At 42.0% G+C, this 21961-nt stretch overlaps 1 protein-coding gene across 4 annotated transcripts; it reads left to right on the forward strand.

Annotated features, from left to right (window-relative positions):
- Nucleotides 1-12537: 12537 nt before the first annotated feature.
- LOC123080424 (beta-glucosidase 5) lies at nucleotides 12538-19897 on the forward strand. 4 transcript variants are annotated; one of them, XM_044503351.1, is made up of 13 exons: nucleotides 12538-12720; nucleotides 16433-16496; nucleotides 16614-16672; nucleotides 16888-16963; nucleotides 17053-17124; nucleotides 17290-17377; nucleotides 17543-17801; nucleotides 18133-18248; nucleotides 18338-18552; nucleotides 18775-18803; nucleotides 19000-19102; nucleotides 19252-19336; nucleotides 19449-19897. In XM_044503351.1, the coding sequence occupies exons 1-13, from the start codon at nucleotides 12694-12696 to the stop codon at nucleotides 19672-19674; spliced, it is 1419 nt and encodes a 472-aa protein (XP_044359286.1). In that variant the 5' UTR covers nucleotides 12538-12693; the 3' UTR covers nucleotides 19675-19897. The 4 variants fall into 4 exon arrangements, with proteins under 4 accessions (XP_044359286.1, XP_044359285.1, XP_044359283.1 ...); XM_044503350.1 differs by lacking the exon at nucleotides 12538-12720 and adding an exon at nucleotides 12749-14925; XM_044503348.1 differs by lacking the exon at nucleotides 12538-12720 and adding an exon at nucleotides 14979-16087 and having other exon boundaries at nucleotides 16187-16496.
- Nucleotides 19898-21961: the final 2064 nt, after the last annotated feature.

Raw genomic sequence — 21961 nt, forward strand, 5'->3', positions numbered from 1 at the left:
TTTAGAGAACAATATACTAAATTTGCCATGGCCCATGGCAATATTCTGAACTTGCCATCTAACTTTTAAAAGAAAAAAGTTCCTAAATTTGCCATGAAACCATTTACAATTTTTTGAAAAACTTTCCATGTCTTTTTTAGAGAACTAAATTCCCCAAACATGCCATGTGCTTGATTGCAAGTTCATTATCTTTTTGCCATGTGCCCCTTACAATTTCCTCAAATAGTTGGCATGTGTTTTTTACAACAAATTTTCTTTGCAACTTACCAATGTGGCCATTGCAAATTCCAAAACTTTTTTTTACCCCACATTTGCCATGATCTAAGAAGGTAATTTGCCATGATTGTTTTAGAATATGGCCATTTTCTTATTTTGGACCATGCCGACATTCTTTGTTTTTGGATTATGGCAAATATATTTCGTGAACCATGGCAAGTTTACTTTATGGGCATGGACATTCTTCTTGTTGCACTATAACAAAAAAAAATTGGACTTTTGCAAATTTATTGTCCCAATGTCAATTTTTGTAAGCATGGCAAACTTTAGTTTCTAACTATGGAAAATTTATTTTTTGGGCCATGGCAAATTTACTTTTTGTACCATGTAAAATTTACTTATGTATCATGGAAAATGTACTTTATGTGTCATGGCAAATGTACTTTATGGACCATGGCAATTCTTTTTGTTGCAAGATGGCAAATTTATTTTTTAGGCCCATAGAAAATCTGTTATTTACATGTCCAAATTTTATTTTATTTTTAACATGGAAATTATTATTTTTGAACTATGGAAAATTTATATTTTGGACCATGTCAGATTTACTTTCTGTATTATGGAAAAAATATTATTTTTAGACCATGGTCATTAATTTTTTTTTCATATCCCGACATTTTTTATGAAGTAGACCATGATAGTTTCATTTTCAGGTAACATGGCAATTCAGCTTTCTTTACCATGGAATTTTTTTACTTTAGCTCATGGCAATTTTTTTACTTTACCTCATGGCAAGTTTTTTTACTTTAGCTCATGGCAATTTTGTTCACACTCAATTGTCATGATTTTTCTTAACATTTTCATGCAAATTTATGAACTTATTGCAATTTAACTTTGTGCGTTAGGTATAGCTCACTTGACTTTTCAATAGTATATGGTAGTTTGTGCTATTTCCTAGACATGGCAAATTGCATGGTTGTTTTAGTTGCAATGGAATTTTTATGATTTTTTGAATCCATATCTACATGATTTTTTATTTCAAAAAGGATGGTAAATTTTCTGCTTTTTATTTTCTAGTGTGTGTGCAAGCAATTGCTTTTTAGGGGTGTCTGTGTGCAATTGCTAGCATTTAAATACTTAGGTCATTGTGTGCGTAAGCTGGGCCTATTTTTTGGCCCACTCTCTTTAACCTCGCAGGGACAAGGTTGCTCGTGAAGGAGGGGGTTCATGGCATTTCCTAAACGGGCGCTGGAAAGCGCCCGTTTATTCGATGCCGGCAAACGGGCGCACACTACAGCTCCGCGCTCCGCCGGCCCATGTTACGTTACTTTTTTTGTAAAAACTCCCAAAAAACAGCGCTTGTGGGGTCGTAGTGTGCGCAGTAACCAATTGGCCATTAGTTCCCTTGGTGCTAATTATCTTTCTTTACGTTTCTTTAACTAAACTGTCTTGTGTTTTCCCTTTTTTTGGCCGGGTTTCTTCTGTCGTTTTCCTTTTATTTTTATTTTAAGTTTTCAAAATTCATGAACTTTTTTCATCGATGAACTTGTTAAAAATTGATTAAGTTTTTTCAATTGTACAAACCTTTTTTCTCAAAATCAATGAACTTTTTTAAATTGAATGAACTTTTTTCAAATATGATGAAGTTTTTTCCTAATTCAATGAACTATTTTTAAAAAAGTGTGACCTTTTTTCAAAGGTGATGAACCTTATTCAAAATCGGTGAACTTTTTTCAAAATTGATGAACCTTTTTTAAAGTTTGGTAAACTTTTTTCAAATGCATGAACTTTTTTCTCAATATTTGTGAACTATTTTTGAAAATTGATGAACTTTTTCTCAAAATCGTGAACTTTTTTCAAAATTGATGAACCTTTTTTCAAAGTCAATGATTTTTTTGTAATTCATGAACTATTTTTCAAAAAAATCAAATAGTTGAAAAATGAAACGTGACAGTAAATGGTAGATGTGTAATAAATTGCGCATCTATAAATGTTCTTAAGTAGTTCGCCCTGGACTTGGTCCATAGCACGTACCTAGGTTAGGTGATTAGCCTTTCGTAAACATATTTGTGATGAGGGCGCGTGTTCGATCCACGAGGGTACCTTTTTTTGCCGATCTTTCGCGCTACCCACAAGCAAGCAAACTCGGCCTGCCAGCTATTGAAATTTGCTGGGCCGGGCCGAGTACCATCGCCTGCGGGCGCCAGCAAGCCGAACCGGCGCTGAGAGCGCCGGTTAGGAGCTCCAGGGTTCACACTAGAGCCGTTCCACATCAAACAATTATGTTCGCTAGAGTGCCCACCCCAGATCGAACGTTTCGTTCGGTGTGGCGCCTCCCTAGACTGAACGCTTAGTCCTTTAAATATCACAAATATTTTTTTGCAATGCAAAAAAATTATTTCAAATGTACATTTTTTCATCGTACGATTTTTTGTACTATGCAAAAAAATTCTTTTAAATTGTATACACATTTTTCAAAAGTCCACATACATTTTCTTGAAACCCAGAAATATTTTCCATTGTAGCGAAAAAATTTAAGCTATCAAGATTTTGTAACTCCGTCAACATTTTAAACATGTTTGGCATTGAAAGTTTAAACATGCAACATTACTTGAGTTTAAAATAAACATCAAACTCTGGCCATGGTATAAGGATAAAAAATTCTGATCAAATAACAGAGCCAACAAAAATCGGTTTCATATTATAGTTATTCGGTAGAACATCATAAAAGTATACAACGACCAATATCAACAACAAATCCTGCATGCATCGTGGCAATCACCTTATCAACAAAAATCGGTTTCACATTATAGTATTTTTCTTTTCCGTCAATCCACACTTATCAAAAACAAATCCTGCATGCATCAGGGCGATCACCTTATTGCACCTCCTAGGTCCATGGATGTGAGTTGATGCAGGTACAACGACCAATATCCATCTCGTAGAGTACTTGGTTCTTGTGTCCCCAACCAACGTAATCGTTATATTCTCTGCAGAATCTACTGTCCTCTCTCCATGTCATTGTCTCCATTTTTCTGGTGTCAAGGCCAAGGGTGAGCAAAGCATGTCGTTTATGTTGCTTCACAAGCATGGCACCTCTGTTCTCTAGAAAGAATACAATTTGGAGTCCCTTGGCCTCCTTGGGCATTAGCTCGGAGCGCATCCATTCTCCCTTGTACCCTTGGCATCCTTAGGCGTACACGAGTCGATCGGATTGGACGGCCATGAAGAGCACTTGGAATGCCAGCTGTTGTGGGTGGCCCGGATCACCATCAATGTAGTTGTCTGTGGCCATGAAGTGCACGAAACCGGTCGTGACACCCACATTTGTCATATGATCATTGACATCGTCGGGGTTCAATTCTAGATGAGGTGGTGGAACAAGAATCATGCTTAACTCGCCGATGAGGAGGTGACACACGGCCAGATGTAGCTTCCGGCGGTCAGGGAACATATCTGGTGCACCAAGGTCATCTGTTGCACGCGCCTTGGCCATCGATCTTCGCTGCCTGGATACCTAGCCTAGGTGGCTAGGTATCGATGGATCCGTGGCTCCGTGTTTTGCTTGGATGCGATCTCTATGCAGAAGAGAGAAGCAGCGTATGTTTTTTTCGTGGGGTAGAGAAGTAGCGTACGTGCACTACTCGGCCAGTAGTAGAGCAGGCCTGCGGTACAAGAGCCGGGATATTAGGCCGATAGTCGCAAATTCCGATAAAAATTACCTGACAGGAATACCTGCTCGGAAATTAATAATAGATCTATATCTATATAGCTCTAGTTTTAGTTTTTTTACTATTACTAATACTAGCAAAAAGAGCAATGGGTACAAAACAATAAATATATGCTTAGAACCCTGAAATATAATTTAGCACACAAACAATTTTGCAAGTAGAGCAACAAATTTTGTTTTTTGGAAGTACTCGAAAGTAGCTGCACAGCAACTCCAGAACAAAAGCTCATTTCTATAATTTAGCATAAAAGCTACTTGCAAATTGGGAAATACCCTTTGGCTCTCTGGTGTACATACACAAATACGGAAAAAATGTAATTGCAAAAGGGTGAACTTGTGTGGAAAATATTGACAAATTTTTTGAATCTATTTGTTTTTACCCTTTGGGCCGCTAGGAATGACTGGGCCGGTCCAACTTGCTAGCAAGGCTCATTTTCCTGTTAACCTTCCCAGAATATTTTCATTTTTCCTTCATATTTTTTGTTTTTTTGCTTTATCAAATTTTAATTTCCTTTTACCTACAATTTTGCAAGTAGAGCAACAAAATTCTTGTATGAACATTTTTTAAATGTGAGAACATTTTCCAAATTTATGAACATTTTCAACTTGTGAATATTCTTTGAATTCACAAAAAAAGTTTGAATTCGCAAACATTTTTTAAATTTTAAACGCAGGAACAATTTTTATTCTGTGAACATTTTTTAAATATGGGAAAAAATAATCATGACCATTTTAAAAATGACAAACATTTTTAAGGAAGCATAAAAAATAAAAGGAAACGTAAAAGGGGCGCCGCGTCCCACTAATCAGTCGAACCGCAAGCGCGCGCAGCGGAGCGAGGGTGCACGTTTGCGTGACTCGTGTCGCACCACGCACGAAAATAGGAGTTCCCATTTGACGACAAATCTCTTCCGAAGGAAATAGTTTTTTTCCCACACATCAATCCACAAATATCAACGACGATTCACAATATGTAATATCCTGCGTGCATCGGGGCGATCACCTTATTGCCTCCTTGGTTCATGGCTGTGAGTTGAAGCAGGTACGACGACCAAACCATTTCGTAGAGTACATGGTTTTTGCTGTATTCTTTGCATAACCTACTGTCCTCTCCCCACATCACTGGCTCCATTTTCTTGGTGTCAAGGTCAAGGGTGAAGAAACAATGTTGCTCATATTTCTTGAGACGCATGGCACCTCTGCCATCTACTAGAAAGGATACGGTTTGGATTCCCTTGGCCTCCTTGGACATTAGCTCGGAGCATACCCATTCTCCCTCGTACTCATGGCTATGATCATGCTTGTTCTCGCATGGTCCAAAGCTCCAGAACGCCATTGTCTAGTAGTTGATTAACAAACGAGAGTTGTCCTTCCCCGACGATGCATGGGAATAGTGGCATCCGCCATAGAACACGACGCCTATGTGCTACTTGAATTGGGATCTTGGTTAACGAAACGGCCGTGGCGTCAACCCTTATACTGAGAGTGTAGAAATTTATGCCATCCGTGTACACCCAGTGAGCAAAGCCACGGGTGCCAACACCGGTGCGAGGTCCACACATGGTGATACTAGAAGGCTGGGAGCACTTTAGAGGCGGGCTCCAACTGTTTGTGGTGGAAGAGTACGAGTAGGCGTACACGAGTCGATCGGAGTGGACACCGGTGAAGAGCACTTGGAATGCTAGCTGTTGTGGGTGTCAGAGATCACCATGAATGTAGTTGTCTGCAGCCGTGAAGAGCGCGTAACCGGTGATGGCACCCACAACTGGCACACTATTATAGGTATCGGGGCTCACTTGCAGCGGAGGCGGTGGAACGAGAATCGTGCTCCGCTCGCCGATGAAGAGGTGACACACGGCCAGATGCAGCTTCCGGCGGTTGAGAGGCGAGGGCATGATGCGCGCGAGGGGATGCCTCGCCGCGATGTTAGAGGGACGGCATAGTTGAAGACCCCGTCGTAATTGCGGATGAACGAGGTGAAGATGAGGGACGCGCGGCCTACCGGCAGCGTATCAAGGCCATAGAACTGCGGCGGACTCTGAGATATCCTCGGCCCGGACTCCATCGATGAGAGAACAGTGTGCTGCCAGAAGGCACCGACGAGGAAGGAAGTGTTCCGCCCCTCGTTCTCCGGCAAGAGGCGGAGGCGTCGGAGGAAGGCTGGGCAGCTGATGAGGCGGAACCAGTGGCTGCACGTGCCAGCGCAATGGAGGAGGTCGAGGACGTCCCGCACGCGCGCGAAGATCTCGAGGAGGAGGTCGTCCGCCGCACGCGCCTTTGCCCATGGGTCGATCTTCGCTGCCTGGATACCTAACCTAGGAGTGTTGCCGTAGTTGAAGAGCATGTTGTCGTTGTGGATGAAGGAGGTGAAAATGAGGGGGGCGCGGCCCGCCGGGTGCATATGGAGGCAAAAGAACGATGGTGGCAATTGCGATTTCCTCGGCACCGGATCTAATGACGAGATGAGAGAGCACCAGGTTTTTTTTTCTCCAGCGAGATTTTCAAAAACCGGCTGGAAACTGGTTTTCCCATCACCTGCCGAGAAAGTTTCATACCGCCTGAAAATTTCATTTTTTAAAATTTTAAGGCAAAGCTAGTGTCAAATAGCTCTCATGTGCTATATATATATTGGTTTTGGCCCCATTTCTATTAAGAAAAAAGTCCATTTTACTACCCTGAATAAAGTCGGTGGTTCACTTTACCCCCGATCTATTTTTCGGCTTCTTTTACCCCCAAACAAACCCAAACCGGACAAAACACCCCCCTGGCTGGTTTTTCTCCACCCTCTGCTGATGTGGCACTAGTCAACGGCGGTTTTGACCTGGGTGGGGCCCCCTTGTCAGGTTTCTCTTTCTCTCTCTCTCTCTCTCTCTCTCTCTCTCTAGGTCAGAACCGCCGCCGCCGAAGGAGCTCGCCCCGAGCCCGAGCCACCCGTGCCCCACCTCCCTCACCACGTCGCCCAGGAGCGGCCGCCCTCTCCCCGCCATCGCGCCGGCGTCCTGCCAGAGGAGCCTCGTCCCACGCTGCCGCAGATTGCCCCGCCCCCGCGCCGCCGTTGCCTCGCCGACCCCGCCGGCCATGCCATCCCGCCGCCGCCCGAGCCCGCCCCGAGTACCCACCGCCGGTGGTTGCCACCACCGCCTCCACCCCGTGCGCCACCATCTCCTGCCAACCCCGCCTGGCCCTGCTCCGCACGTCGGCGCGCCACCACCTTCTGTCGACCCCGTCGGCCACGCCATCCCGCCGCCGCGCGAGCCCGCCCCAAGTACCCACCGCCGGTGGTTGCCACCACCGCCTCGGCCCCGTGCGCCACCGCCTCCTGCCGACCCCGCCTAACCCTACTCTGCTCGCCGGCGGGTGTACCTGGAGAGAGAGAGAGAGAGAGGTGAGAGAAACCTGACAAGAGGGCCCCACCCAGGTCAAAACCGCCGTTGACTAGTGCCACATCAGCAGAGGGTGAAGAAAAACCAGCCAGGGGGGTGTTTTGTCCGGTTTGGGTTTGTTTGGGGGGTAAAAGAAGCCAAAAAAATAGATCAGGGGGTAAAGTGAACCACCCACTTTATTCAGGGTAGTAAAATGGACCTTTTTCTTTTATTAATTAACTGGACAATTCTTCTTAATTAATCAATAAGGCAAAAACTTTGCCTCCGTTTAAAATAAATAAACAGAATCCATCACTTTGCATGGTGGTAGGGCGGGTAATGTCATAGCGGCGGGTTCACAGGATTGAATCCCGGTTAATGCAAGCTTGCTTTTTTTACGTGTTGGAGTGTTATTTATGTTTTCTAAAAAAATGGATAAGATGCGGGAAGGCGGTCGAACTCGCGAGCTCCTAAAGAAAGAAGGACGTGCTTATCACTGTAGTGAGTTGTGAACAAAAGTTGTTAAACTTAATATATTTTGAAGCAAAAATATTTTATTTTCAAAATTCAATTAAAAAACTCGGGCAACCGCCCCCCCCCCCCCCCCAAATTTCTGGTATTTTATGAAAACCGGATATTCCGGCCACTACCGAAAAAAAAAACCTTCGATATCACTGCCACAACGCACCCACGAGGAAGGAGTCAAGTTGTCAATGGTTAACCGTTACCCGCGTCCCCGTGGGTAATTACTCTATCAGGGGACGGGGATGTGCCAGCTTTAATGTCCACAAGAAAGCTGGTGGGTCAAATACCTTACCCAGCGTGCAAGACGGGGATGGGAATGGGATAGCATTACCCGTGCCCACTACCCACTTTACCCGTGAAGGCCTTACATGTGGCCTCTAAAATTAGTAGACCCCATGTAATTCTCGTCCTTACCCACCAAAATTTTCTCCCATCCCACCCCTTTGGCCAAAAAGCCCTAAGAAAACACTAACCTAGCCACAACATATTATTTATTGTGCTGAAATGCTATTTTTATACTGAAATGCTATCAAAGATTGTTGTTGATTACGTGCATGGGTTTCCCCATGGGGATAAAAAAACCCGACGGGAATGGGAATGGGGATGGGAATATTTTTATCCCCGCACATGGGTATGGAGATGGAGACGGGCGTGGAAACGTTGTCGTGGGGACGGGGATGGAAGTCTAATTAATACCGGCTTGGGTAATCCCCATTGCCAGCCCGAGGAAGGAGGGGTGTCGAGCGTTCTCCTGCAAGAGACCGACGCACCGGAGGAAGGCCGGGCAACTGAGGCCTTGTACACTGGCCAGTGCGTACAGACCGGTGCTTCAAGAGCGAGAGCAGCGTGCCGTCTAATTTTTCTGTTATTTTGCCCCGTAATGGTGACGGCTTCCTACGGGTGCTTAGACTAGTTTAATTAAGGAAGAGCAAGGCTAACTGCAGTCTAACATACGGTCAGGCACCGGCTAGCACCGGAAGCCAGACTTTGCTTCTGTCCCTCCTCCTAAGCACCTGCATTTAGCAATCTCGAAAAAAAATATCCCGATTTTCTTGTTGAAGCGTCAGCCTAAGCACCCACGTTGTACATGGCCTGATGAGGCGGAAGTGGAACGACCAGTTGCACCACGTGCCCGCACAGAGGAGGAGGTCCGAGGGTCCGACACACACGTAAAGATCTCCAGGAGGAGGTCGGCCGGGAACATGCCGACGGCATCAGTTGCACGTGCCTTGGCCATCGGTCTAGGTCTCGATCTATCTATGGCTTCGGGGAAGTATCAGGTGCTCCAATCCTTAGGGCACTTCCGGTGCTCAAAATTCAAAAAATCATTCCTAAATGGTTCAGAATTTTGCAAAAAAAAAAGAAGTGAATATTCAGAAGGAATGTGACTACAACTCCTAAAAATTTCAGACCAAACTCGAAATGCACATTAAGAAACAAAAAAGTGAAATCCAGATATGAATAGTGTCAATGTTGCATTTGTCTCTTTTTCTTACACTATTCATGCTAGATTTCACATTTTTATTTCTCAATGTGCATTTCAAGTTTGGACCTAGAATTTGTGGGGGCTATAGTCACATTTGTTGTAAACATTCACATTTTTTTCTGTAATTTTTTGTTACATTTTAGAATGAGTTTTTGAATCTGGAGAACCGGGAGTATCCTAAGGATGGGAGTACCTGATACTTTCCCCTATGGCTTTGTGGTTTGCAAAAATAAAATTGAGGGGGGATACATGTGAAGTGGATCTGCAGTCAACGGGGGACATTGGTTTGCGTCAAATAGGTTAGCGACGCAGCTCCCACTGGGCCGGCCCATTGGCCAGCGTTGTAGCGAGCACGGTAGTTTGCAGTGTGCTAGTACAGTGCGATGTAAAATTAATCAAAAAAGGGTGACCCCGCAAGGAATCAAACTCCTGACCACTCGCTCGTGAACTCGTGGTGGTAACTAGTCTAACGGACGAGTGTAACTAACAAATGAACAGCATGAAAGTTTAAGAATTAATTCCGACGGGCGTATCTGAACACTTTCTAAAGATTTTGAACATTGCAAACTGTGGATAATTTTTCCAAAGGCAAATAATGTTTGACAAATCTGATGAAAAACACAAATTATAAATTCTAATTTTTTGAAAAGCATGAAAATTATTTCAAATTCCCATACATTTTCAAAACACAAACATCTTTTCAATTTCTCAACAAAATTTGAAAACAGTAACACTTTTTGAAATTCTGATTTTTTAAAACAAGCATTTTTGGAAAGTTCTGAATTTTGTTGAAACCCAACATTTTTTGAATTTACGCCAATATTAAAAAGGAAGTGAATTTTAATTTTTTTTAAACACAAACATTTTCGAAAATACGAACAGTTTTGGGATTTATGAGGAAAAATTGATAATAAGAAAAAAATAGAAAAAACGAACATTTTTATGAATTTCCTAACATTTTTCGAAATTTGTAATATAATATTGAAAAATTAGAACTTGTTCTCAATATTGAATATTTATTTAAATTCGTGAACATTTTCTTTGAAATTTTCAACCTTTTATGAAAAAGTACACATTTTTGTAAAACATGGCAATAAATTTTAGTTATGAACAAATTTGAAAAAGGGAACATTTTTGTAAACACTAATAATTTCAATTTATGAATAAAATTTGAAAACCAGAATATTTTTTGAAATTCTGAACATTTTTTGAAAAAACTGAATATGTTTTCAATTCCGAACATTATTTGAAAATAAAAAAATAAAATAAAAGAAACAAAAAAAGGAAAAAGGGGAAAAGGAAAAACTAAAAGAACCATACAACGAGTAAAAAACCGGTTTAGGAATCTTCTAGAAGGTTCCCAAAATTGGTTGTAAACCTTCTAGAAGGTTCCAAAACCCCGTTTGGAACGAGAAGGTTCTCAAAATCAGATTCTAAAGAATGCACGCACCACTCGCTGCTAGGTCTAGTTCGATCGCTAGCTCGATCAGGTGTGCAAAATGACGACAATCTATCACATTGAATTTCTGTTAGGAAATTGCTTGGTTTTCCAGTTTTCCTCATATTAAAGTTCATGGAAAATGGCATCCGTGTGTAGTAGAGCTCAACACGGTAATCCGATTAAGTGGTCAGGTTTATAGTACCATTTGAGACAAAAAAAGACCCAAAGAAGGTGCAGAGCTAGAGTGAGATTTGTAGGTAAAATGATTGTAAGACAATTTTTTATGTGCTTTACATTTATACGAATTCCTCAATTTTCAATATTTATTAGATGATTTTCTATGTTGTAATCTATTTGGTGATGATTCCCATGTCACATCTATTTGCACATAAAAAGTTGTGGAATCAAATTACATATATGATTTTCTATGTTGTAATCTATTTGGTGATGATTCCTCAATTTTATAATCTTTTTTTCCTTTATGGTGATGATTCCCATGTCACATCTATTTGCTTTAGAAAGCTAGTGATATTTCGTTATTTTTCGTGTGGTGGAACTAGCCCATCAGGTTCAAGTCTTAGACTTGACATTGGTGCTAGGATAATTCTTGATTTATTTTAGATTTTCCAGCGGTGTTCGTTCAGTGGGAGGAGACGTTCCGTATATCTGTGTATATGAGCATCTATGATTGAACTATGTTAAAAAAGAGTAAGTGATCTTAACATGTACTAGATGACTCGCCACACAATTTATGAACAACATATTTTATGAAGGAACCGCAAGGGGGCAAAAAAAGAATGCAATCGAGAAATCAGACATCCTATTTTAAGGATGTTTTTTTGTAATTGTCTGCAAATGATTATGTTTGTATTGCGTCTGCATTAACTTGTATTTACTAACAACGGACAACGATGATCGATGCTCATGTCTTTTTTTGGCAGTACATAAGCCGTTTGCTTGAGCAGGTGAATTGAATATAAGAAAAAAAAATCATACTCTAGTCGGGCCGATAAAAAACCCACCCGCATCCCCACGGCGAATGACCTAAACCATCGGAACCGAACACTCCCGCCCGGAACAACAACCATACTATGAAGAGGGGCAAAAGAAAAGATTTTGGTTTGAATTCCAAGAACGGGTCCAAAGTCAAAGCAATTCCAAATTTCTATAAGTGTCTTGACTTCTAAAGATTTTCTTCTGGTACTACAGAGCTACTTAGTGTTATTCGTGCTCAAATAGAAAACCAAGATTTAACTGCTTAGAAGCACCAATATTTTTGTTCTGGAACTACCAGCTCAAACATTCCACTTACTAAAACCTTTTGTTTGTTTGACACTTTCGAGCATCAAATTTCATCGGCACTTTTGAGTCATCTCGACTTGCTTATATTTCTCGCAGTATAACCTGATACATCCACTTGTGTTTTCCGATACTTCAGAGATGTGACTATTTTTCTGCGTATTTTCTCAAACCTTGCAGTGGTTCCTTTTTGTGCGGTACTACCGAGCTATCTATTTTGCTGGCACTTCTGAGTCGTTCTATCCAATAGAAAAGGTGTTAACCTTTTTGTGTTCGCAGCCACCAGTCATTTTCAATCGGTACTACCGAGTACTATATCTGATTTATCTCCACTACCCTGGACATTCAAATTTATTTTATTTGGATCGATAGTTTTTTGGTTTTCTACCAGTGCTTTCAAGCCTATGTTACTTTATGTATAATGGTTAGATTTTGGATCTCCTCCCCTCTATATATTCTCTACCATACCCCTTCGAGTTGGTAACCCCCAACAACCACCTCATCTATTTCATCTCACCCATTTCACTCCTTGCCAACTACTTTAGTCCACCTCATCCATTGCACGGTTCATCTATCAACCACATGGAGAAAAGGAGATCCAAGGCAAGAATAGGAAAATGAAGCATTGGGTGATTCCATGATTGACTTCTTAATTCTTTGCCAGGCAAGAACTCCCCCTTTCTTGAATCCCTTCTCCTCAAGATCGTCTCTCTCACCACATCCTGATCCTTTGTGTTTGTGAGAGAGTGTTCCTTTGGATTCTTGACATACGCTTTGATTGCAACTATTCAAGGAGTTCTTTCCAAGTGACTTTGCTTTGCTTATTACTCTAAACCCTACCTCCTTCTTACTTGCAAGATTGTTGCTTTCTGTCATGTCCAAGAAACAGAGCGCGTGATTTCATTCTAAGTGTACTTACTCTGTACATAAAATTATGTTTTCCATTGCAACGCATGAGCTACTTACCAGTATACAATTATTTCTTAATTGCAATTTCAATCATCTCACATATACAACTATTTTGCAATTGCAATTTTGACCATCTCACATGTACAACTATTTTGCAATTGCAATTTTGACCATCTCAAGATATACATGTTGTTTTCATATGCAAAAAAATATTAAAATTTGCAAATAAAACATCTTGACCGCTGGTTCAACAACTTTTGTGTGAGGTCGATATCCCGCTGAGGAGCTGTCATGACAACGAGAAGCAGGACATAGAGACGAGACGAGTCGCGATGACATGGACGTAGCTAGTAGGCATGCGGTAGGGAGTCAAGGAAGCAAAAGGCACAGGTGAGCAAGCGAGGACTAGGAGACATGAGGCATGTGGCGGAGGGTGGTGCCATGGAGGGCAGTGAAAACCAAGGACGTGATGGAGGGCGGTGAAGGTGGGAGCCATTGTGGGCAGCCCAACAATGAGGTGGATAGGGGGTGGGGGAGTAGAGTGGGAGGTCTACTGGAGAAGAGGAGGAAGCCAGCGTCAGGCATGAAGCAGTCGAGAGTCGAAACAAGGGAGGGCCGAGAGTTGAAATTTTCCTCTTAGTTGTTTGGGTTTTTTGGTGATGGGTTGGAGGCCTCTGAAATTAGGTTATGTGGGAGGAAGTTTGGATGCCCAAGAGTTGCAGGTAGTGAGATAGGTGCCTCTTCTGGAGCACGTTTTGAGAGTGCATAATTTGTTATTTTTCACAGGAAAGTGTATGGTTTGTCATTATCGTGTTGGATTAGGCTAGTCGAGTTCAATGTGGTCGTTCGTGATTAAACTTGCCTTTTTGGGCTCGTGGTAGAATATGTGCTGGACTAACTTTGCGGGCACCCCAACAGACTTATAGCACGGGTAATACAGGAAAAATCGCCAAAATGATTAGTAATGGGCCCACTCATATGCAACTCAACAATACACAAACATTTTTATAACAACATTGTCTGAAAAATAAGTCCGTTTCACTAGTTTTATATATCGAATGAGTGAAAAAACGTCATGTGTTGCCAAAAGAAGCTCACATACTACATGAAACTGTCATATAATTTCAAAAGGTGTTTTTATATTTTTATTCTATATGTGAAGAGAAGTGTTCAATAGTGGCAAGGAAAAATGTCCAGGCATATAAATATAAATGGTCGTGCATTTAAAATAATAATTGCATGTATAAAAAAAGTATTCATGTGTTGATATATTTTTCATGTTTTGAGAAAGTATTCACATGGTAATGAGAAGTGTCCATGTATCTCTCAAAACCATTGATGCATTTAACCCAAAAAAATAGAGAAGAAAAATGAGAAAGAAACAGCAAAAAGGAAAATGATAAAAAAAGAAAGCGATAATGCGCCCGGCCCATGTGGGGCGCGCGTGGGCGATTTGTCCCTTATATGGCGCTATAAGTGTTTGCCCGTTTGGGGCTGATTCCCTCCCGGCCACTTGCCTGTCCGCTTTCAAAAAAAGTTGTGGCGCCAAGTCCGGTCTTATCAGTTACCACTTACCAAGGCCACAAGAGTACATGAGAGTGAGCACTGCGGCCACAATCTACCACGAATGTGTGCGTCAAATGGCCGCTGGGGTGGATAAGGGTGATCTTCAGCACTGTGGTCCAGCAGATATTATCTTGGAGAGGATAGCAACTGTTCTTGTTTGAAAGCTACTGAGGTTGTACTATAAAGATCGCCAGGGTTAAGAAGAAACATAGTACGGTACCTGGGTAGTGCAGAGAAGGTAGGTGATCGAATCGATCTTGTTGCAGCAGCAATGGCTGCCATTGCCGTCTTCTCCCTGCTGTTGCTCCTCTCTTCTGCTCCTGCTGTTGTTGGCTTCACGAGGAGCGACTTCCCGCCGGAGTTCGTCTTCGGAGCCGCCACCTCCGCATACCAGGTAACGAATGATCCAAATTAGTTCCGATTTGAACTGAAATTTGGTTTTTTTGTGCATATTTTATACGAATGGCTGTGGACCCTGCAGCTTCTCATGTAAGCAAAACAAACGAACAAACGGTTATTCGCTGGGGTCCACCAGCTCTAACAGGGAAGCCTAACAAGATAACAAATCATTTTTCAGTTAGTATGTGCGACAATGATGTTTGTATGGTATTCGTATGTGCGACAATGATGTTTGCATGATATTCGTACGTGCGACAATGATCTTCATTTCGAAAAATTGAGTCTATGTTCATATGTGCAGCAAAACACTAAGAAATAACTCAATACCACTTCATAAGAAGAGAATTATAGGCGCATTACAGACTTATCACCGGGTATATCAGAAACTAAGCTAAAGCGACAGAAACTGAAAAGAACTGGATAACTTATTCTAAAGCGCTTACTTTCACCGCAATTTTTCTTCTTCTAGAATACGCACAAGCATGTTTTCCACTGCTATAAGCCACAACTCTGAAGAACTACGCCTTAGCAAGTTTATGAAAACAACGCCGTTAGTTGAAAACCCGTGATCTACACATTAGACAATGACAGAGTTGAGCGATAAAACGGTTCGCTTTCTCCTCGTTCTCGAACCTTCAAGCGCCTCCCCCGATTCCCTAGTAGAGAGAGTGAAAAACTAATTTTACAGCTAATCTACATATCGGCCATAGCTTGCTGACTTTGCAGCTCACCTTACAGCTAGCTACTGCCTTTAGCAGTAGGAGTAGGATTAGACATTATAAGCACAAGATTATCCTGACACAGTAACACCCGACCAGGCACCACCCCGTCCCTGTCTCGCCCGTCTGGTTCAACCGTTCGGTGTTAATTAATGGACCAGCCTGGTGACACACGTGGTTTGTTCATTCGTTGCTCTCAAAAATGTAATGACCCATCGGCCATCACTGTTTCATCATGCATGATGAGCGAGGCCGTCCTATAAGCTGCCATGGCCACGAAAACACGTATCATCAGTACAGCCCGTTACCATGGCCTTCTTCTTCCTCTTGCTCCTGTTCCTTCTAGCCGCCGCCCATGGCGCGGCCCCTGTTCTTGGCTTCACGAGGAGCGACTTCCCGCAGGAATTCGTCTTCGGAGCCGCCACCTCGGCGTACCAGGTAACGGACGATCCAGATTAGTTCGGGCTCGAACTGAATTTTGTTTTGTTGCGCATATTTTAGATGAAAGGCTATGGGCCCTGCTTCTCATCTGAACAGAGCAAACAAGCCAACGAAAGCAAGTGTTCGCTAGGATCCAACCCACCAGCTCTCACAGCGAAGCCTAACAAGTCAACAACCACACAAGCAGATTATCATCTTCTGCATGTTTTAGTTAGTTTTATGTGGCTCTGGTTATTTAGTTTTCAACTCGTATATGTGGCTCTGGTTTACCTCTTGCGCATTTTATCTGGCTTCTCTTGCTCTGCTTCTATGGTTAGTTTGCTCTGTTTTTCTTTTATGCAGTATGAGGGTGCTGTGGCTGAGGATGGCAGGAGCCCAAGCGTCTGGGACACCTTCACTCAAGCAGGTAACTAAACTAATTAACCTGTTCGTTCTGCCTTAAAAAAGCCTTTTTGTCAGTATTCTGACCAAATTCAGCATCCTGGTAAAACTTGGTTTGACAATATTCTCCTTCTCATGCCAGGGAAAATGTCGGATAAAAGCACAGGCGATGTCGCTGCTGATGGGTACCACAAGTACAAGGTAATTACGGTTAAATTTACCTGGTGGAACTTGAATTTCTTCTCCCTATTAATTTGATCTTACAGAATCCCACAAAAAAAAGAATTATATCAGAAAAACAAACATATTATACTCTGTTTTGTTGTGGTTGAAGTTTCTCAATATTCCATAGATGGAGAGGATTAGGTTGTTGTTCCTTTGTTGTACACTAATAATGACATCACCTCATGTTTCAGGATGATGTCAAGCTCATGGTTGACACTAACCTAGAGGCTTACAGATTCTCTATCTCCTGGTCAAGGCTTATACCAAGTATGAAAGCATTCCACAATATTTCTATCCCAGTAGTCAAAACATCTACATAAATGTTTGATCTTTGGTTTCAAAATTGAGAACTACAGATGGGAGGGGAGCCGTCAATCCAAAAGGCTTGGAGTACTACAACAACCTTATAAATGAGCTAGTGCAACATGGTATACTAATCTGCATAAATTATCATGCACCGACACAAAAACCATCTTTCAACAACTATATCGTATATGCGCAACAATGACAAATATGTCATAGTTGACAATTTCTTTATTTTTCTTCTTCGTTATCTTGAGTTCTGAATCTGTGTAGCCTTCACAATTCTTTAGGGATTCAAGTCCATGTTATGCTTTCCCATCTCGATTTCCCGCAAGTTTTGGACGATGAGTATGCCGGATGGTTAAGCCCTAAAATTGTGTAAGCTCCCGCAACTTTCCATTTTGTAACGGTGAAATTGCTCAAAAGCTAAATATAAGCAGCCTTTCTTTAATAGATAATGGAGGTGGCTTATGCAAAATGCCCTGACAATGTTTAGTTGATTTCTACTTTCCATTTCCTCACCAGTGGCATTGAAAAATGCAGGGAAGATTTCACAGCATTTGCGGACGTGTGCTTTAGGGAGTTCGGAGACAGGGTTTCATACTGGACAACGATAGATGAACCTAATGTCAGCGCACTAGGGTCTTACGACAATGCACTATTTGCACCCGGACGTTGCTCCAACCCATTTGGAATAACAAATTGTACAGTGGGAAACTCAACTGTGGAACCATACATAGCAGCTCATAACATGATACTGGCTCATGCATCAGCTACCAGACTTTACCGAGAAAAATATCAAGTGAGTCATCGTGTGTCCAAAACTAAAAGTGAAGCCATTTTCCGGCATGTTTACTCTGTTTTCTTTAAGGAATAAAATATTAACCTTTCTGTTTTAATCTAAGATTCATTAATCACTATCTGGTTAATATTTGTGAAGAAAGTACTGGTTCACTATACACTGTTTTCAGTGTCTCCATGATTACAATTTGTGTGTACAAGATTATCATGTTCTAGGCAGTTTCGACACATTAATCTCATGGACAATAAAAAGACTGCTCTTTTAATTTTGCTTCTTGATGTATTTTCACATGCTAACTTTTATGTGTACATAAAAATACTCTTGCAAGTAGGCTGCCCAAAAGGGAGGTGTTGGCATAAATGTTTACTCTTCTTGGAGTTATCCTATGACGAACTCTGATGTGGATGTAGAAGCAGCTAAAAGATACTTAGACTTCGTGTTCGGATGGTAACATTATTTGGACTCTTATGTTTATTTCCATCTTCTAGAGAGTTCACAATAAGTATGCAGCTAACCAGCTTGTGATGCTTTTCTAGGATACTAGAGCCCCTGGTGTCTGGAGATTACCCAGATGTGATGAAGAAAAATGTTGGGTCTCGACTTCCATCCTTTACAAAATCTCAATCTCAAGTTGTCAAGGGAACTGTTGATTTCATAGGAATAAACCACTACTATTCCATGTATGTTAATGATCGTCCTTTAGACAAAGGCACTCGCGACTATTCAGCAGACATGTCTCTTTACCAAAGAGGTAAACAAACTATATGCATTGTTCATTAATTGTAGGCAGAAGGAGTGGGCAATGCATTTCATTTATCTCGTATAACATAGTGATGAATGTTTTTTTTCTTCTAAAAAGCAGACTATTTATGTATATATTGACCAAATAATTTGTTGCCACTTCTCAAAATGCACACAAATTTGAGTAACCCATTGGCCGGGTGCTAACATAATATTTGTTCTTGTGATGCAGCTTCTAAAACAATCCCAGGAAGTAGCAAGGTAATTTTTTCAACAATGCTTGTTAGAGAAACCACTAGCCTGAACTATTTTTAGACATGATTTCTTCATATTACAAATTCTAATCTAACAAGATACTAAAAATATATAACTACTCTTAGAGTTCAAATTATTTGGCAAGATATTGTCCAACTTATGAGTTGTGATAAATATATACAATAATTTCTTTTGATTGCAGAATGTCCCATCATCTTCTCAAAGTGACCCGGAAGGATTGCAATATGTGTTGCAGTACCTTACGAAAGCCTATGGGAACCTTCCTATCTATGTGCAAGAGAATGGCAAGTCGATCTAGTCTAGTTGCAACGATCTCCAATTTTCCGTTCTACATATCTAGATAAAATTATGTCACAATGTTTATGCAAACATCACAGCTCCTAGTTCATTGTAATTTCAATAATATCCTCTGCCTTGCCCTTCATCTCCCCAGGTGTTGCATCTAATGACACTCTCGATGACACCGAAAGGATCGAATACTTGAAGAGCTACATGGGTAGCACACTGAGGGCAGTAAGGTCAGCCATTCAACAAAAGTCACCAAGAATGTAGTGCAAGTTAACAGCACTGCCTTTTCGCAAAATTTCTAGGATTCAAACATTTTTATCCTAACGTAGTTTTGCTCTTCAGGAATGGAGCAAACGTAAAAGGCTACTTTGTGTGGTCCTTCCTAGACGTCTTCGAGTTCTTTGCAGGGCCCAAGTCACGGTACGGCCTATACCGTGTTGATTTTAGCGATGAGGCGCGGCCACGACAAGCCAAGCTCTCTGCTCGCTGGTACTCTGGCTTCCTGAAGAACAATGGCATCTATGTTCAGAACGAGCTCAACAGTACAGGATCGCGTGCTCTGCAATGAGCCGTAAACAGATAGTGGAAATGTCGAGTTATCCTATGTAAATAAATGTTGGATGTAACTATAGTGGTTTATTACATATACATCATGTAGTACCTTATGTACCTACAAGAGTGGTCGGCAGTGCCCTATGCATGGCCATGTCTCATGATGGCGGTTTAGGTGTGTTGTAACAGGTTTTGCTCGGTTTTCCGCTAATTAACCGGACAATTCTCTTCTGCTTTAATCAATAGACTGAGCCCTTCATGCCCTGTTTAAAAAAATATCTTTAATGACCTATTTGATTCAAGGATTTTCATACGAAATTTGGAAGATTACAACTCTTTGAATTTTTCCTCGTGTTGGTTTTTTTTTTTTGCAGGGTCCCTCGTGTTGGTTATTTGATATGTAGAATTGAATGTATAGTATTTTTCCCTAAGGATTTCTTCTCTCTACATTTAATCCAGCATGTTCCTTTTTGTACCTTTTGGAATCTTATACGAATGAAACAGAGCCTACCAAAACTATTGTTGGAAGTATATTAACTCCATCTCTTGTTTATAAGAAAGCGACCGACGGAGAACCAACCTGTGGTTGGATGGTTAGGAGGAAGGTGTTATCCCCAGCCCACCAGAGTTCAAGTCCTAGACTTGACATTGGTGCTCGCATTTTTCTGGATTTATTTCAGGCCTTCCGGCGATGTGGGTTCAGTGGGAAAAAAGCAACGAACGACGAAGATCCTCGGAACACTTATTTGATCTACAGCCGGGCACCCCAAACCCGCCTCAAACGCCCGGGCGGACGGGCCGATCACTGATCGGTCACAAAAAACCGAGCCCTAGCTACTACAATGATAGTAGATTTTTATTTTGTTCATCGAGTTTTATCGACACGTTGTGATTAAAAAAAAGCAATACTAACATTAATGTTTCCGTTCTCAAGGAGATAGAGCCAGACTATGAATCTTCTATGTGATAAGCATAGAAGATTCATAGTTACAGTCTATCTTCTTAACAATTAAAGGATGCAATGATGTCAAAAGCTTATCGCTTCTAGACGATCATGCGGTGAGGGGGGACTAATACGGTTGTGAAAATCTTAAGTATGAGCAATTTTCGGTGTGTTTTGACAGGCCTGCCGGTCCAAGACGGACGTGATGATTGACGTGCATGTAATAGTTATTTTGAAAATAAGATATGTGGTTGCAAATGGTAGAATTTGAGGACCGCCCAATCACTGTCCGCGGACACGTCAAGCGCGTCTACGGACGTTTGAGAGCCCAACTTTACCAAGTCCGACTGTAGATGCTCTTATGAGGTCTCTAGGAACCCATGGGCAGAGGTGATTATGAAGAGGACGTGCCAGTAAGAACAATCTTCTTCGTGTTGAAGTCTACTATCAGCAAATATACATAAGCTTCAATATCTAGCAAAACAAAGAAGAACTATGTGACTGAATTCCCTCTGAAAATTGGCAAGGTAATACAAAAATAAACTAGAAAATAGTTCCTCTGTATTATTATTTGGGTCCCATCTTCAAAAACTCCTATACCGTTGTAGATTTGCTTGAAAACAAATCTGGATTAAGAGTCACCAGTAGATTTGAACCTTTACATGGTTCTGTGCATCATATGAAGCAGAGCCCGGGGTTAACCCCCTTTCGAAAAAAGATTTGAACCTTAACACCATAAAAATCTTCACTTTCCTCCTTAATTAAGCAAGGGAAACCTTCTAAATCACCCGACGGCCACGTTCTCCGCCGCCCGCCTCACGCGTGTGTCCTCCACCTCTCCTTGCGCACGACACATAGCCAGGGGCCCACAGGGGAAGGATGAACTACAAGGGAGGTGGGGCCAGGGGTGGGGAGTGACCGGGGCCACTAATGTTGAGTGCCAAAGTTGCATGAGTGAGGGGAGCCGCAGTTGTGCGAGCTGCCGGATCTATTGTGATGCCGATACGCCCGTGCGGAGTAGGGTGTAGGCGCCTCCGCGGGGTACTACTACCACCCAGATCCGTACTTGGGATCGGCACCACACGGTGCCGGGACCAACAACTGTATATGATACATCCAACGAGGAGGATGCTGCAACCGTCGAATGAGGTGTTGTGACGACATGGTGGAGGTGCTAGAACCACCCAACAAAGGTGCTGAAACCGCCATACAATGGTGTTCGGATTGCTGGGGCGATGCTACGACAACATGGCAGAGGTGTGGCAGCCACCCGGAAGGCGGTGCTGCACCCGCTGCATCCGTTGTCGGTGAAGCTGCATTTGTTGCAGACAGAGCTGCAGCCGTGGATATGCAATTGCAA

This window comes from Triticum aestivum, chromosome 3D (genome assembly GCF_018294505.1).
Source record: "Triticum aestivum cultivar Chinese Spring chromosome 3D, IWGSC CS RefSeq v2.1, whole genome shotgun sequence".
Taxonomy (NCBI): domain Eukaryota; kingdom Viridiplantae; phylum Streptophyta; class Magnoliopsida; order Poales; family Poaceae; genus Triticum; species Triticum aestivum.